Below are 18,459 nucleotides of genomic sequence, written 5' to 3' on the forward strand. Positions count from 1 at the left end.
CTACTTCAGTGTATCACAGCAGCTTTCAAGCCCTTTAATGAGGCAGCTGTTGTTTTGAAATCATAGAATCATAGAATTGCTCAGGTTGGAAAAGATCTTAAAGATCAAGTCCAACCACAACCTAACCATACTACTCTAACAACCCTCCGCTAAATCATGTCCCGTATCACCACATCCAAACGGTTTTTCAACACATCCAGGGATGGTGACTCAACCACCTCCGTGGGGAGCCTATTCCAGTGCTTAACAACCCTTTCAGTAAAGAAATTTTTCCTGATATCCAACCTAAACTTACCTCGGTGCAACTCAAGGCCATTTCCCCTCGTCCTGTCACCTGTCACCAGTGAGAAGAGACCAACCCTGCTCTTGCTGTAAGCACCTTTCAGGTATTGGAGGAGAGCAGTAAGGTCTGCCCTCAGCCTCCTCTTCCCCAGACTAAACTCTCTGTTCTTTCAATCTCTCCTTGTATGGCATGTTCTCCAAGCCCTTCACAAGCCTTGTTGCATTCCTAGAAGGGAAATGACTTCTGTAGTTTCTCAGCTACAGTGAGAGAAATGAAGTACATCCTACTGGAGGTCATCACACCTGAAAACTCACAATGAATTTGATAAAATGCTTGGAAACAGATCCTCTGGAATCCAACCTACACAACACTGACCAGACCCATATGATTTCTTTCAAGCAGGAGATATAAGAACTGAGGTTTGGAAGAAGGCATGGAAAGGAGAAGGAATGCAACTCTATTTCAGCAAGAGAGACCTATGTAGCATTTGGGAGAACAGCAAATGACTCAAAGCAGAAGATCAGTGACTATTTCCTCAGTTTGGCCTACAAAAGAAAACAGGTTTGCAGTAAGCCTCAGCTCTGCTTTGCAAGCCCTCCCTGCAATCATGCTCCACAGGCTCTTTTGATACAGCCATATCTGTATGCAAAGTGGCACATGGCTCCAGGAGGTATCAATTAACAGTTTCCAGATGACAAACAAGCAGAGCCTTATTCCTGCTCCTACAGATACAATCCTACACTTCTTGTGCTTGCAGCAAAAGGCATTATTTCCATGTCTTGAGGATCATTTCGACACAAGTGCAGCAGCTACCTAACTTCTTTGTTCTGTTTGCCATCAGATGGCACAGCCATAGCTGGATCTGTTGGTGTGGCTGACACAGCAATACAATCCCACTCCTGCCCCGTGTTTTTATGTACTTGCACACACCCAGCCTGCAGAGGCTTTGCTCTTTCAGCGCTAGATCACTGCCAGACTCCACAGCTGCTTGTTGCCCAAACAGCCAGTCACCAGACTCTCTGAAAAAGCAGCTTAGTAACAGATCTAGCATGGAAATATTTCTTAGTAACTGTCAAGGAGATTGCGAGACTAGGATGCTCAAGCAATACATAACTAGGAGAGACGATAATGTGTGCCATGGAAAAGGTATATAACTGTGTATTTTGCTGACAAGGTTCACATTTTCACTCTTGCTCCTGGAGGGTGCAAAATGCCATTGAAACTGTGAATATAGTAGAATGCTTCACAAAGATTCTTGCCAGAGTCGAATTTGTTGGCTGAGAGTGTTTCTCACATTGCTGCTGAAGAAAAAAAATTTTAAAGATTACATCTGATCTTCTTGCAACTGGATGCACAATTCTATGCCTCAACTGACACAATGGTATTCATTAAGCTGCAGTTAAATATCTTTTCAGGAAATCAATGCTAAACAGACAGAACTTCAGGAAGCACTTATTTTCCGTGCAGGTGACAAGAGCACTGGCACAGGTAGCCTGGAGAAACTGTGGAGTATCACAGTATTAAAAGTCAGCTAGGCGATTGGCCCTGGGCAATCAGCTTGAGCAGGGCATTGGACCAGAGGACCTCCAGAGGTCCTTTCCAACGCAAGCCGTTCTATGGTTCTGCGAGTCTGTCTTCTCTTGTGAAAGCAAGAGCACCCTGGTGGCTCCTGAGCCAGTGAGTGCCCTTCTCTGATCTTACTCAGGGGTCGCACAGAAGTGACTCAGGGCACTGAGAAAATGAGAGGTCCTGCGAAGTGATATTTCTGTTCTTTCTCCATTGACTAGAAATCAGACAGTGACTTAACAATCCACTTATCAAACTATCTCTTATCCACATAAGCACAGGTGTAATATTGCCCAGCTTGATGACAGCAGAAGGGCTAATGCAAATGGCATTCCAGCAAGAATACAGTAAGAAATCACTGGCTGATTTTGGTAAAGGAAAGAGAGGTCCGTGTTCTGTGCTACACAGCATCAGTAACCACCTCTAACCTGTGAGCTGGGAATTTGCTTAGCTTAGGCACATTCGGTCACTAACTCTCAAGGTGAGCCTCTGCAGTCAGGATACAGCAAAGAAAAACAACAGGCTGTGAATAAAAATTCAAGGGCTTTGCTACAGTGCAAGCTGGGACTTCTAGTATCAAGTTACACATCTCAACATTTGCACTCTGGGAGATCAAAGCACAAATACTTGTGTTCTGCCTAAGTTTTTGAATAATCTTGAAAAACATAAATAATTAAGTTAGAAAAATGTAAGGAGAGAACTGAATACTACAAGTCCTTTGAGCCCTTCCACTCTATCAGGCAGACATCTTGTATTTTTGCTTCACTTTGCTTTGCCTTTGGTGTAGGCTTAACTGTTTCCATGACCTATTTCTTAAAGGGAAGCCTTCATCTGCCACACTGTTCCAAGCCCAATTCAAAGTGAACCACGATTTCTAAGTACACCAAAATAGGTTCTCAACTTTACATTCTCTTAGTGGTTTTAACACTTTAAATAAATAGGTGTGGGGGGAAAGGCATGAAACCACATTGATGTAAGACTAAAACTGGGAAGACATCAAGAAATAACTGTCTTCCAAAATTCAAAATACATTCAGTTAAACCAGATGTCATAAAACATGAAAAAAAGGAAAGACTAATTAATTGTCTTTTGTTGCAATGCACAACAGGTGTCTCAGAAACCTGTTTTTATAGGTGTTTTTCATCTCCAGAGTGAATTCCTCAAGAGAGACTTTACTGGAACGGTAACATTAACACAGTATAGTTCATTCTTCTTATGATTTTGGAACATGCTTATCGCAGTTGTTAAAACGATTATGAGAAAAATATTCCTGAACAGCCTAAAGCCCATCTGGGCAATCAGATTACAGATCTGTAAAAATGAAGAAAATACAAAGAAAGAGTGAATGGAAACGAATTATGGACTGTATCTGAAATTTAAGAGTTATTCCACCAGTTTTACTTTATGCAGAAAAAGCAGCCAAGCAGAACTAAAGCAAATCAGTTTAATTCCCCTGAGGAAACGGGAACAAATTTTCCCAGCAACTTTCAGCTACAAGCACGCGTGACTGCAAATTCGGATGCAATGTACAATCAGTAATCTACAAACCAGTAATATAATGAAACATTAGTCTTTCCCTCCTGCTTCAGCAGTACATGGGCACTGCCAATTAAAATACTGGTAGCAGGTGGAAAGCAAATGGTAAAATAAAACCAAACAAAGTAGAAGACTATTTGATACTTAAGACTGTAAATTCTTTTGGATTGGGTCTCTTTTTTTCTCTTCATCCATGCACAAAGGGGCCCTAGTCTGCAGTCAGTGCTGAAAGATAGAGGTTTGTCAGACTTTCAAATCCTGAAACAAACGGTGAGCTCTTCAATGCTAGCCGCTTTAGAAAAGGAATCCGGACTTAGAATCTCAAGTGCTTTCCCTTGAAATGTGCCAAATGCCCTATGTTTTTGTTTTTCCTTGGAAAAAAGGAGCTAGGCTAGTTTCAAAGAAATTAAAATAGTGGCTCAAGAAGTTGAGCATGTGCTCCACACTGTTGTTGAATTAGAGCTGGAGATATAATCAGAAGCCTTTGAAAAAAGGCCAACATCAAGAGGAGAAAAGTAGTAACTTTAGGGAAAACAAACTGTCATGATGAAAAAGCTGCTGCATTACAGTTTGGGAAAAATACAAATATTTCGAAGGAGCAGGAGAAGCTCATAAAAATACTATTATAGTCCCATCAAATAGGAAACTGTAATACTGCTATCTTAATATCAGTCTTGGAAACACTATGGTTTAGGATTTAGACACGCACCAGATGCCTTGTGGAATTACTAATTTACTTGGTAAATATTCTTCTCAAGAACAGTCAGCCCTACCAACTACCATGAAGAGAGAGCAACATATGAAACGAACAATGGCAGAACAGAACAAAAAATATTTTTAACAAGTCTTTACTGTGAGTTTTTCTGGTCCTATAAATCCTCCATCCCTACAAGCAATTTATACACCTCGAAGTACTGACTTCTCATAGGTTAAGCATTAGCAGCTACAGCTTAGTCCACACTAAGCTAAAAACTCCTACGGAAATCAGATTGTCAGATACAGTTCAGGGTGTTAAATCCTCAACACCACAAGAAACACAGTCATGTTTCCAGAAGAGAATTCTGAATCGTAAGAGGACTCTGGTGGAAATCTGAAACTGGAGTCTTCTAAAGCAGAGAGTTTTATACCTACCAGACTCATCAGCTCAGGAATTTCAGTGAGTATTTCCCCAACCAGTAATCAGTTTTATACCATACGACTTGGTTCCTTTGATCACTCCTCATTTCACTCTCAGGTGAACATTAACACCTGTGTCAACAGCAAGTCCCCCAACAGAGTGTATATCTAATCATTTGGGTACCACTTTGTCTGTCATTTTGCTATTACAAAGCACCGCAATCTTTTTTGCTTCAAGTTACCTGCACATATGAGTTGATCCTGAAAGAATCCCTTCCCACATGAAGTCACACACTGCCCATTCTTCATCAGCAGTGATGTCTGGCATGAGGAACACTCAAAACCATTCATACAGGCTGAGCATGTTTCATTGCAGGCTTCCAAGAGAGGAAAAGAAAGATGCATTAATTCCAAAGGTCTTGATGCAGCACAACACCTCTGCTCTGTTGAAGAGACAATTTGGTCTCACTGTGGCAAAAAAAAATTAAGAATTCACTCTCATATGAAACCTCTTAAAGTCCAAAGCCTATGGCTACCACTCAGTATTGCGCCTGAATACTTTTCCCAACAGAGCTTGACAATCTGTATGGATTAAGCCTGTGGGATTCCGCAAACAAATGCAAAGCAAGCCACAGGAAAACACAATCATTTGGTAGTGTACATTCCCTGCAGAGATTACCTAAGCAAGTCCCCCCATCCTGATAGAAGCCTGACCCACACAACTCCACACAGCGCCCATTCTGCAGCCGCTTCTTCACATCACGGCAGGCAATACAGTGATCAAACGACTGAGAGCAGGTCAAACAGTCTGGGTGACACTTCCCTGGTGCAAAGAAAAAACAAGGGCAAAAACCATCAGCCAGCAGTGTTTTCAGACGAAAAGAGAAAAAGAAATGCACAATCCAAAATCAAAGTAAAATTAATTACTAGCTCATCTTGCTGGTACATGTTTTGTCAATTTTTGAATGGTTTTCTTCCAAACAAGCATGCAAAAGGCTAAATATTATATTGTTGTGTCCTAATACGTGGGAGGGTATTGTAAAGACTCTGGTTTCCTAGGCTATTGATACAACAGAAATTTCTTGACCACACTGTTGTACAACAGTAAAAATCATGAGCGATCAGGAATTAATAGCCCAAAATAACCTAAATTTTAGTTTCCCTTATGCAAACTCTGCAATAAGTCACCCGATGCATCCATATCAGGTCAAAGTATAGTGGCAGACCACATCCCCTCCAGTCAGAAGCTTTATGTCACAGTGCTGTAGAAGAATTTCTTGATCACAGTTATTTCCTCAAAAGATATGTCCAGTCTCTGTGCAGAGACCAGGAAAAAAGCCTATTTTTATTACTGTGCTACTTCTGCTTGCTGGAAGAAAAGCTGTCTGCTCCTTTCTGACAAGTCAGGAAAAGGACCTCACTACTGAAAACACTCTATTTACACTAAATGTAAGTTTCCAGGCAGCTGTATCTAAGGAAAGAATTGGGAATTTCTTACCAGTAACTTTCCAATGGTACATCCAGCTCCATCCTCACAGACTGACAACAAACTGACTGCTCAGAGAGGTACAGAATGGACAATCTTTCTTTAAGTACAAAAAAAAATATCCTTCTGCTCCAACTAAAATGTTCTTAGTGAGTGGACATATTTGCTGGTGTTTTTTTTTGTTTTTTTTTTTGTTTGTTTAAACACAACTATGCTTGGGGCTAGATGCTCTACAGTGGATGAGAATAAATGGGTTCTGTCTGCCTGCTTCCCCCAGCACATCTGTGAGAAGCAGCAATAAATTTTTACTGGCTTAAAGGACACAGATGTGTTAGGAGCTGATGCTCTGGGTTCACAAGTCAAACTGCTGCAGGCTGGGTTTTTTATTTGTTTCTCATAGCCTCCAGTGCAAAACAGAAAAAGAGGGAAAACTCTAGGTTTCAGTAAAGGAAATGTCCATTCACATTTTAGGATACAAAAATGCAGGTTTGCTCTGTAAATCCAATACCATGGCTTCAAAGTATGCATTTTCCAGAGCACCACCACTGCAGAAGTGAAAAAGAAGGGGCCAGGATTTACAAGGGTTACCGGTACACTGGTACCTCTCGATAAGAAAGACAAGAGGTAGATCCAGGGAGCATTTTTATATAATCTGTCACCTCCCTTGGAGTTAGCGAGGATGCTGTTCCCTTTTGAAAATCTAGGACAATTTTATCTCAACTGCCCCAAACCCATTTTCCTCACTTTTCAATTTGCAGTGCTTTGCATTTTTATTAGCATACAGTAAATAACAAGCTTTAACACATTAATATGGCAAATGTGCCAAACCACTCCTGCAAACGACAGTATAATTAAACTGTGAAGCTATTTTCTTTTTACATAGATAAACCATTAACTGGAGCGCTGTGATAAAACCATAGTTAGATGAATACAACAAGAACAGCTACCAAAACAAAAAAATTAGCAAACCACAGATAAAGGCCTATTCAACTACAAAATGTAAAGCCTACTAAATGCGATGTGTAAATGAAGGAGAATGAAAACATCCTGGGGAAAAAAATGAATTTATATGTAAAATTAACCTATGGCTAAGGCTATTCTGATTTTTCCAAACAATTATTGACTGGCACCTGTTCTGCTCCAGGTGAGCCTGTGGCACTGTAAACATATTCTTTTTCCCTTCACACTCCCAAAAAATAATCATGAGCCCATAAACTCCAAAACTCTTGTTAAGATTTGGAAAGACAGTGATCTGCATTATAAAATCTGTGTTGAGAAAAAAGAGAAAACACTGTCAAAACACCACCTCCAAGAAGAGTCTTGACAAAAGAACGCTATGATCTAAAGCAAAAAAAGTCAGTAGGACTGACTTCGATTCTTAGGATGGAGCCCTATGCCTCTCCAGCAAACTGAATTACAGAAACCAGTTAATTTGCAGCTGCAGATTGAAGCCGAGTTAAAATTCACTGCGTGTGTCAGACCAGCACAAGAGAGACAAGGGACAGCCGGGTTCCCAAGATGTGCCCTGCGTCAGATGAGTGCATGATGCATGTGCTCCCACCCAAAAAAGAGTGACAAGAGAGATAAAGGAGTAATGTAAGTGATAAAGCACAATAACAGATACTGGGTCCATACCTGGCTGGCAGCGCGGACAGCAATCACCCTTCTCCCTGACAGCCATGCTGCCCGGTGGGCAGGGCAGACAGGAGCGCTGAAAGCAGACCACCTCTGCGTTGCGACATTCACACTCTCTGCACAGCCCTTCCTTCCATGTGTCTCCGCTCTGCATAATATGACACCCAACAGTCAGGATTAGTGCTGTACAGCACCAGCACAGCTGCTCTACAGTCAAACCAAATCAAGATACTGCCTCAGCAGTAACGCCTGGTCTGCCACCCAGCAGGGATTCCCTGCTGCTTACTGCCTCTGTGGTAAAGGAGAGTCTCTGCATAAAAAAGGTGTTTTTCTCACGCATAGAAGTCCCCAGATAAACTTCAAGGCTACATCAGTGACTGCAGTAAGCTAAACATCTCTGCGGCTGTTTCAGCTCTGAGGCCAGTTGTCATGAGACTATGCATCTCTATACCTCTTGCCCTCTTTATATTTCCAAATCAAGGCAATCTGCAAAGTGCTCACAGAAAACAGTCCATGGCCTGTGACCTCCTGATCACATTCCCTCCACAGGGGGATGTTTTTCAGTTAGCACTAAGTCGTTTCTGCTTTTAACGCTTACCTCCCTTTTCTCCAACTCAAAGCACTTCCTTGTGTCTCCAAATTTTGCTGCCTCACTCTTCCACTTTTTTTTCCCCACAGTTCAGAAGCATGTGTTTGAGAAGATATCCTTAATGTTCTGGATCTGAATCTACTTATTTGCATAATGACCTTCTTGTCATACTTTAAACCTCCTTCTAACCCTGAAAGTATTATACTTTCCTTACTCCTCTCTTCCGTTGCCTTATTCTACTTTAAAAGAACTGGCCACACAGACTGAGGTGGTACAATTTGCTTTCCTTAGAACTAACCATCCCATCTGACACTGCCAGCTGCCTGGTAAATGGAGGAGAGAGATCTCTGACCCCCCTGCAATTTGCATCTTTGGGTCTGCACCAAAGCTGCCCCTGATGGCTGAAGCTCTGCTGGTACCATGTGAAAAAGTAAAAAAGCAGAAACGAGTCAGCAAGCATTTTAAATGCTTGTGAAGCTTTTGTGGCAGTTCCTCTTGAAGAGAATAAAGCACAAACTGGAATAAACCTAACATCTTAATATATTTTATCTCACTTGGGTCAGAGAGAGATCCAAGAAAGCAAAGTAAAGTATTAGCATTAAAAACCAAAACAACAACAACAACAAAAGTGCATTAAATTTTTCACTTCTCAATTCTGTTGACAAACAGCAGCCATAAATCAGGTCTGACTCTCATCTACCAGAGCAGTAAGACCACCAGTACTGGTATATTTTAACCACTTTGTTTTCATTCTGTACAATGTAAGAAGGAAAGTTCTTTGAAAATATTTGTAAAATAATGAGCTCAACTCATGTCATGGTGAATGTTGTGTTAAATGATACAGGCAGAATCTTATACATTGCCTCTGCTATACAGCCTCTACCAAAGCGGTCAAAAGTAAGGTATCTTTACCTCTACTAGATGCATGGGAAACCAGTGAGTACAGATATTAAATTTTAATAGGAAATGATTAATTATACTGCAGAAAGGAAAACAAGGCTAATCTTCTCTGTAGCAGATGAACACAATATAAATAATATAAATTTAACAAATTTCGTACATTTTAAAAGCAATCTGCAGATAATATTAAGAGATTATTTTTCTGCTGCACTGAAAACAATATCCTTCTCAGAACCTGGGAGAGTCACTTCTCCAAACCTTCACAAGCAGGATTCTCTATTACTGCTCCAAAGTATCATGATACTTACAGCTTTGTTATGTTCTTTGTAAACACAATAACCATTATTTGAAATACATTCAGGACAGCACTTCCCATCTAAGTGAATTAATTCTTCACCCTGTGAAGAGAAAGTTTGCAGCAATTCAAATGAAATCAACAATACCAAAAATACTGTGGAATGCAGAGGCAGAGCAGCTCTTGGCCTGGAATGCAATCTTCAGTCTCTATTTCACGTTATCTTTTCTGCATCCTATTTTATCTCTATAAGCACAGTTTGAAAAATGTGCTTAATGAATACTGAATTGCAGAACAAACTTCAGAAAAGGCTAGGGAACTCAGTGATAAGACCATACCTAAATCTTGCTGAGAAAGAATACCTGAGCGTAATCCACTGCAGATATAGAGAACAGGAACACCATTTTTTACTGTCCTTCTCCAGGACTTTACTAGACTACTGTCAAGATCTGAATGCATAAGCATTCAAATGAAGGTAATTTGATTTCCAATACTCTGCTTTTTTTGTCCAGTAGAGTTTCAAAGCACATGCTCTATTTATGCCAAATGGAAAAATCCTATACTTCATTATAACTGCAGAACTCCACAGGTTACACTTACATAACCAATAACTCTGGTCTGGAGATGCTAATTTATCATTAGAAGGAGGAAATGAAGTGCCCTGACTGGTCCGAACTTCTTATGCTTAAGTGGAAACTGATCATTCTGGAAAAGAAGACTCTGTTTTAAGGAATTAGAACACAGCTCAAAAGAAACAGCTTCTATTTCCTGATATAAGTTGTTTCTATACACCAGATTCTCAAACACTGCAAACGTAGGCAAAGTGATACATGCCAGTCATAAAACAGACATAAGTCTACAAAACCACTACAATAAAGAAATTACAAATGAATGACTAAAGTAGGTTCATTAAGTGTTTGCAAGGAGCTCACATACCCTAAGAAATTCCACAGATGTTGTTGGTTTCCCTTTCAGCATGTTGCTTGTTTTTTTGGCTGGCTCACAAAATTCAACTCCGCACCAAAGTTTAATAAACAGCTTTGCTGCTTTACACCAGCCAGGCACGCGTTCCAGCACAGTCACTCCAAGATATTTTTCACCTTACCACCAATATCTGTATGTGACCTACTTTACATACAGATGGGGCAATAATGTCACTAGTTATTCATCAATGTCAACAACTAGTCCCAGCCACACTCTGGTAAAATCTCAGGCATTTCTAAGAAGGTTGTATGAGAACTACTGAATCACAGCCTGAACCTCTGATTGATCACCTGAGGCAGGCAATGAGTCAGTCACGGGAGCACAGCTGAAGGCAATTCACCTGTGCTACTGGAAGGGGTGGAGCCTGGCTGCACCTCTCCTAGACCCATTTAAGAGCTGACTGCCAGTAGGGAAGGATCTCTTTTTGGAGATCCCACCTTTTGGAGTTTTCCAGTGAGCCCAGGACCAGGGTAAGCCCTTTATCTATTCTTTTTGGTGTAATAACCTGTTTAATCAAACTCTCTCATATATTTCTTAATTATAAGACCTGTATATTCATTGATTATACAGAAGATACAGGAAAAGAAAAAAATAGTATTGTTTGAGGACCACCCACAACTAAAATCTTTTTGCTGGTTATATATATTTTGGCTACTTAAATCATTACTTCAAATTGCTTTTGACAATGTTGAACTTCATGTCATTATTATGGATTGTAAACTCTCCCATTCTCATTCCTATCTACATCCCCACCCACACACGTAAACACAAAGTACAGGAAAACTGAGAACAACTAGTTAAGGAACATGGCTATCTTATTCTACAAAAAAACAAAACAAAACCAAAACAACCCTACAAGCACATTGCTCTGCCAAGGCTCAGAAAAGAGAATGGCTGTGGGAAATATTCCTCAGATGTATACCTGAGCATTGTCACCAGAGTGCTCAATGAAAGGCTACTAGAAAGTACTCCAGCAGGACTTTGTGATGCTGAGTTTTAGTGGTCTTGGTTGAGTGCATCCGTTTCTACATCCAAAACTATCCCAGCCTGCCATGTAACTTGTATCCCTAGCTTACCAGTACCCTTCTGAAAATGGCTTTCTGAAGATTAGGTCAGAATCCCTGCAGACACTTTCATATGGCAGTTCTGTACAAGTCTCTTTGAAGAGGTTTAAAAGCTAAGCCTCCACTCTACCCTCACATAATGCTACTATACTATGTCGAGCTGCCTAGGATTTGCAGTTCATATCTGTGGCATCACACTTTAAACAGGATGATGTGACCAGAAAATTAATAGTGCCTTAATGAAGGGAATCCAAATGTTCCCAGCTTTAAAACAGATTTGTTAATGCAGGTTCCTAACTTTGGAAGAAAAGGAAGAAGGAAAGGAGAAAAATATATTTTATTTGCTTTTTGAGTGAATATTTTATTCCAGTTAATTAATATGTACATTGTACTACTTATGTGAACTGTGACTATATCTAACTTGAGGAAACTATTCTAAGAGAAACTATGTAAGATCATAAATTCTCATGCAAATGTATCAAGAGGGAACAAAACTCCTATCTGCAGGAAAGGACGCTGCCTTCCTGCCTCTGTCCCCTAGCAATTACATTTCATTCAATTTGAAATTGCAGCAGCTCATACTCTGACAATTTGTATCACTATGAGATGCTCAGGCTTTGAGCTGGATGGTTACTTTTCAGAACCTAAGTTTGAAAAAGAGCTGCATGAGCGATTATGTTCACACTTGGGAATCCTTCATTTTGAACCTTGTGTCATCATCTCCTACTATCATCCTGTAAAATATCCCTGGCTTTTCTGCATAATGGATTGTTTGTCAGAACCCAAGATAGGAGCATCAATATTAAATAATTTTCCCTACTGAGCCAAGACAGTATGCCATCATCGTTAGTGTAGGTGATCCAGTTCACAGCCAAAAGCATGCAGGAAGCTGACTAAAACAGATGCCAAGTGTTCAAGATTTTATGACAATCACAACTTTCCATCCAGAAAAATCTCTCCATGCACCTTAAGGTCATATGATAATCATCACCACTACACCACAGACAAGAGTTTCAGTTGATGCATTTTTGGTTTTTTTCATCTCAGATAACATATGAATCTATCCCACACGCACAAAAAAAGCTCCAAAAAACATATGAATCTATCCCTTGCTACATCCTCTCTGCACAACACATCATCTGGAACCCTGTATGCAAACTCTAACTTTTCTGAACATGTAAACAATCTAATCTGGTGAGCCCATTATGTGCAGTATGTAGACTTCAGGCACAACCCAAGCGTATTACCACTCAAAATACAGCATGCAGGCAGTCACCAGGAAAGCACTGTTACAGAGAGAAAACTCAGATTGCTACAGTTCTGTGGAGTAGCTGGTATAAACCAAGCACCAGCCCACTAATTAAAACAGACACAGAGAATGGAGGTAGAAATCTTACTGCACTGCAAAAAGGCATTTCAAAATGTGTGTCTTTGCACAGGAGTGTGACTATAAGAAACATTTAAATCTACGTAATGCATTTTCCATATCCATTGTAGGGTAACTGTAACATAATCTGTCAGGGTATTTAGGGTAAAGAGCTTGGGAATAAAACACCAGCTTCACTACTATGCCCAGAATGGCATGGAAAAAATGGAGAAAAACACAATGCTCAACCACCTTACTAAAAGCCACTGCAGCATTCAGAATTGTGAAGACAGGAGTTGGATTCACTAATCCTTGTCAGTCCCTTCCAACTTGGGTTGTCTTATGATTTCTTTAACTGTTAACTATTTCTACCCTGTGCACATTAAGCTCCGGGTGAAGGCAGTTGTCACTAAAATTAGATGTCTGTAACATTAGCAGGCAAACAGCAGAGTGGGAGATAACCCAAGTTAAATGAACCACTGATTCAGCCTGCCTTGCTTCACAACGCAAACCTCATGAGCGGTCAACCTTGCATAGAATATCCTTAGTTCATTTTCCTTTTCTGTGAAGCATTTTCAAGGTAAACACACAAAAACAGCTCCAAAAGAAGGGCAGCTTTTTTTGTCTCCAAACATCAGCTTTGGAAGGAAAAAAATGGAGTAAAACAATCACTTAATTGGTACATTTTCAAAGAAGAAAACTTTTCTTACCTTGGCACATTCCACTTTGGCACACTCTGCTTTGTGACAAGTCACTTGGCCTTCATCACACACACAGAAGTCACAGCGAGTAATATTCCACATTTCACCATGGTACCTGATAGTGCCATCGTACAAGCAGTTTTTCTTGGAAGACATGCACTCCTCACAGCACTTCCCAGAACGCTGCACTTTGATCTGCCCCTACAAAGCATCAAAAACTGCTGAGAGGAAACTCTTAGCCATGCTCACTAGGACTCTAAGGCACATGTGCAAAGTGACATACGCAGTCAAGGTAGCAGAACTGAATGATTTTCAACTACCTTCTCACAAATAACAGAGTCGCAGGTTTCTCTCAGACATCTGACTGCCCCTCTATGACACACACATGCACTGCAGGCATTTTTTTTCCACTGTTCGCCGTGCTGCTCAAAAAGAAGAGATGTATAGAACAGTTAAATATTCATAAATAACAAAGTTCATTCCAGAAATCTATGCAACCTATTCAGTACAACTCTTTCTGTATATCTGTACTCAATGCCAAACTCTTAAGAAATGTTACCTCCACACCATCAGCAAATACACAGAAGAGACATGAGATCTCAATGACGTGGTGGTGTGTACTTCTTATTAATTACAAGCTAGTGAGGGCCTCACCACTGTCACTATCATGATTAGCAAAAAATAGTTCTTAGCAGAAAATCACACATGCTAAAAATACTTTGACCTTCACTAGTGCTTTCTTCTTTCCTCCATCAAAATAGTGTGAAAAGATAAGTGTCTAATCTGTTTCACCGCACAAACTTCCTTTCTGCTTGTCAGCAATTTCTTATCTAGCCCTAATTTCTTTCAACTCTTCTGGCTGTCCAGGAAGAGAAAAAAAGATGTTTATACTATGCTATTAGTGTTGGCAGAAAGTCAGGCATGAGGGAGAAGGAAAAAAGGTAGTGCCAGAACGTGTGAGGAGTTGGCTCTTGGTATAGCTCATCAGAGGTTACCTGGTACACCTTTCCTGACACTGAGCAGGACTTTGGAACACATTCTGGACAGCATTTTCCAGGAGACATAACCAAAACTTCATCCTAAATAGAAAGCAGCAGAGACACATAAAATAAGCATATGAAAAGTTAACACAGAATTCAGCATCACTATCTGGAATTTCAGGCATTTAATATCTGTGTGATAAGCCACAGTCACTCAAGGCTTGGTTTTGGCTCCAAAGTCTGCGGCCCGTCTTCACTGTATGAGTTCAACAAATGTTTCCTTCTTCCCATTTTCTGGGCTTTTTTGGATGGCAACTGAGATCCGGACTTGTGGATAGGTATACAGATAATGATACATACATACACGACAGAAATGCAGATGCATATACCCAGGTACACAGATACATGGAGAAAATATATATGTATATAAAGTTATATAAAAAAACATACTAAAGCATGAGATTGAGGTATTGGCTTTAAAAACTTGTCATCTCAGGAGTGCTGTACACAGGTGTTTGCACTGTACTTGCTAAATCCATACAGTACAGCTGTCTGTACAGGTGTAAAATTATAGAATCACAGAATCATTTGAGTTGGAAGAGACCCAAAACGATCATCTAGTCCAACTCTCCTGCAATGATCAGAGACATCTACAGTTAGATAAGGTTGCTCAGAGCCCTGTCCAGCCTGATCCTGAACGAGGCAACCACCACTTCTCTGGGCAACCTGTTCCAGTGCCTCACTGCCCTTACTGTAAAAAATTTCTGCATTATGTCCAATCTACATCTCCTCTCTTTTAGTTTGAAACCGTTTCCCCTTGTTCTAAGCCCTGCTAAAGAGTCTGTTCCCTTCTTTCTTATAGTCTCTCTTTAGATACTGAAACACCATTATCATGTATCTCCACAGAGACATCTCTTCTCCAGACTGTACAGCCCCAGCTCTCTCAGCTTGTCCTCCCAAGGCAAGTACCCCATCCCTTGGGTTTTTTTGTGGTCCTCCTCTGGATGCATGCCAACAGGTCTATGTCCCTCCTGTAATGAGGAGTTCAATTTTGAACACAGAAATCCAGGTGAGGCCTCACCAGCACAGAGTAGAGGGGCAGGATCACCTCCCTTGACATGCTGGCCACACTTCTTGTGACGTAGCCTAGGATATGGTTGGCTTTCCAGGCTTCAAGGGCTCATGTCCAGCTTGCCATCCACCAGTACACTCAAATCCCCTTTAGGACTGCACTCTACCCTTACATCTCCCAGTTTGTACTGATAGCAGGATTGCCACAACCTGCACTTGGCTTTGCTGAACCTCATGAGATTCACCTGGGCCCACTACTGGATCCTGTCTAGATGTCTCTGGATGGTATCCCATCCCTTAGGCATGTCGACCTCACCACACATTTTGGTGTCCTCCATAAAGTTGCTGAGAGTGCACAATTATGCTTAAAATTAGACTTAAAACTAGAGTATTCCAATTTAAACTTTTTCATTACTTATTCACATCATGTTGAAATAAGTTGGCACTTCGCATCAATGTAACAATTCCTTCATTCTACAAATTCCACCAGTTCTAAACCAGGTCCCCTGCTACAATTTCACATACGTGCAATGATTTGGAATGGGTATAGTATTGTTCACCAGCACCTCCCTTCAGCCACATCAGGATGACTACATTGGAAACAGCATAGAAATGCGAAGAACTATTATCTCACCTCCTTTTCTAATCACATCACTAGCTTTCAAAGAAAAAGTAGACAACTTCATATAGAAGTTTGCAACTGCAGGTTTCCCTGGAGAGTTAGAAGTGCTCATTCACCATGGTTTTTGTTGGACAGCATAATTAAGACCTTCTGTTTGGCTCTTCTTGTGGCTTACTGCGCAGAGATAACTAGCAGTAAAGCTCCCTGCAGACAAGTACACAGAGTGAGCTCAATCTGCCAGACGCTCATTTTGCACTGGAAGCAAGAAATGAGGAGGGCAGATTTGAGGAACTTGTACATTCAAAGGATGCATACACATAGAAAGCACGTTCTTAAAAAGTTAGGACCTGCCCTGCCTCTCAGATCCTCTTCTCCTATTGTGGGACATACTCAGGTGCCCTTTTGTGTGCAACAAGCATTTTTGATGTTATTCTCACTCAGCTCTAAGGGAAAGGTACAGCTTCAATCTGAATGATGGAAGATCAGTGTTTAATAATTGTGCCAACTCTGCTGGGAGAAGTTATTCATTTGCATTTGATGGGGAGTAAAGAAAGAAAAAGGGATAAAGGAACATGCAAGAAAATGTTCGGTATGATTGAGAGCAGAACAGAATCCCTGCACATCCTGCACACTCCTTCCAAGGCACCCGGGTTGGGAATAAGTAGAGCACTACCAGAATTGGCTTCCTGCTGCATTAACATGGAAGATCACAGCTGATTGTTCTCTGATACATCACAGCAACAGCACAGTCATTTCTGTTTCCACTAATTAAATTCTAATAAATAGCTGATAAACATTAGTGCAATCAGTCAGCAGGTTAACATCAGTCCGTTTGTAGTGGGGAAGAGAGGATGTAAGGCAGGCATAAATTTGTTTTAATGCACAGTACTTAAGTCAACTAATAGCAATTGAGTATCTCAGAAAAAAACAATTAGCATGCAGAGAAACAGGTATTTTTTCCTTCTATCAAAAAAACCCCAACAACACATATGGTCCACTAACAGAAACGTGAGTAAGCGTGAGTAGGAAGGAAGGTTTATGACTACTGCTTTTGTTCTTCTCAGTGCTACAGGGAAGTGTGCTCAGCTGAAGGAAACATTTCAAGGGAATTTGATTTAACATTTGAGCACATCAGTAGATAAAAGCATGGACAATGGTAGTCCCTACAAAACAAATTCAAGGTCAGAAAAAGACAATCCTTGAAAGCCAGTTCCTGTATTTCAAAGATATCCTTAGCACTGCATACTGTGGTAAAAGAGTACACTGAGGTGCCTAAGAAAACTGGAACAGTGGTCCCAAGGAAAAGAAATCCAAAGAGTGTCAACATTCTCTCAAGCACTTCCAGTATGCAAAGCAATAAGCAGAACTCGAAAAAATAATCAAGTCACTTGCATAGAGTACACAGTATTGTGCATAGCTGTCCTTACTAACCGGCATGTTAACGCTGTATACAATTCCTTAATGTGTTGGCTGGTTTTATCACTGCTTAAGTGCTAAGAACTCATAATCTGTCCACAGCATAGACTTCAGAGACAGAAATGTCCCACTTGGGCTAAAACAGTGACTCACTGCATGAGCTTGGTTAAGCTACCTTACTTGTTTTATTCATTTCTAAGTAGATGTAAGAAAAGGCTTCTGTTTCATCTTACACCTAAGGGGAATTTTATCAGCATTTGACTTGTGAAGTTTGACTGATATTTTCAACTGCATTTCTAGATTGCTTGGGAAAAATAAATATGGTAAGCAAAACCTGCCAGCTAAATTCTTAGACCCATGAAGATAACTCTCACCAAAATCTTGTGCTTTCATTCCTTCCCCCAAAAATATTTTCTGATCGATTCTACTTTTTTTTTTTAAATAAAACCAAAATCCCATTTCTTTGGAGGATACTTGTGCTGAATCAGCCAGCATATAAATGATATAAATAAGTTGCTGGGAAAATAACGTACAGCATGTTTACACTGAAAGACTCATTCATCATTCCACATACAAATACTCCTTTTTTCAAATCACCCAGATCTCCCTGCTAACTTGTACTCTTGCCAAGGGAAAGAAGACAGTCATGAGTAGTGTCCCAGAAGGCTGCTGAGTCCTGACCTGTTTGCACAGAACAGCCTCGCAGGAAGCTGTGAAGCACTGAGTCATTCCATCCCTGCAGACACACTTGGAGCACCGACCAAGGCGCCACTCCTCACCATCTCGGAACAAATGGCCATCAAAGTAGCAGGGTTCTAAGAAATAATAACATGTCAGGTTTTTTTTTTT

The 18,459-nt window shown here is 40.5% G+C and overlaps 1 protein-coding gene across 1 annotated transcript in view; it reads right to left on the minus strand.

Moving 5' to 3' along the window:
* Positions 1-18,441, minus strand: part of LOC104910577 (extracellular matrix protein FRAS1-like) — a 31,893-nt gene extending 13,452 nt beyond the window's left edge. The window contains exons 1-8 of the mRNA XM_031553033.1: positions 18,292-18,441; positions 14,517-14,600; positions 13,842-13,943; positions 13,531-13,722; positions 9,420-9,509; positions 7,623-7,770; positions 5,181-5,324; positions 4,744-4,878 (exon numbers count right to left, since the gene is read on the minus strand). Coding sequence (XP_031408893.1) covers positions 4,744-4,878; positions 5,181-5,324; positions 7,623-7,770; positions 9,420-9,509; positions 13,531-13,722; positions 13,842-13,943; positions 14,517-14,600; positions 18,292-18,339 — 943 coding nt within the window. The 5' untranslated portion in view covers positions 18,340-18,441. The remainder of the gene's footprint in view (positions 1-4,743; positions 4,879-5,180; positions 5,325-7,622; positions 7,771-9,419; positions 9,510-13,530; positions 13,723-13,841; positions 13,944-14,516; positions 14,601-18,291) is intronic.
* Positions 18,442-18,459: the final 18 nt, after the last annotated feature.

This window comes from Meleagris gallopavo, chromosome 4 (assembly GCF_000146605.3).
Source record: "Meleagris gallopavo isolate NT-WF06-2002-E0010 breed Aviagen turkey brand Nicholas breeding stock chromosome 4, Turkey_5.1, whole genome shotgun sequence".
Lineage (NCBI taxonomy): Eukaryota > Metazoa > Chordata > Aves > Galliformes > Phasianidae > Meleagris > Meleagris gallopavo.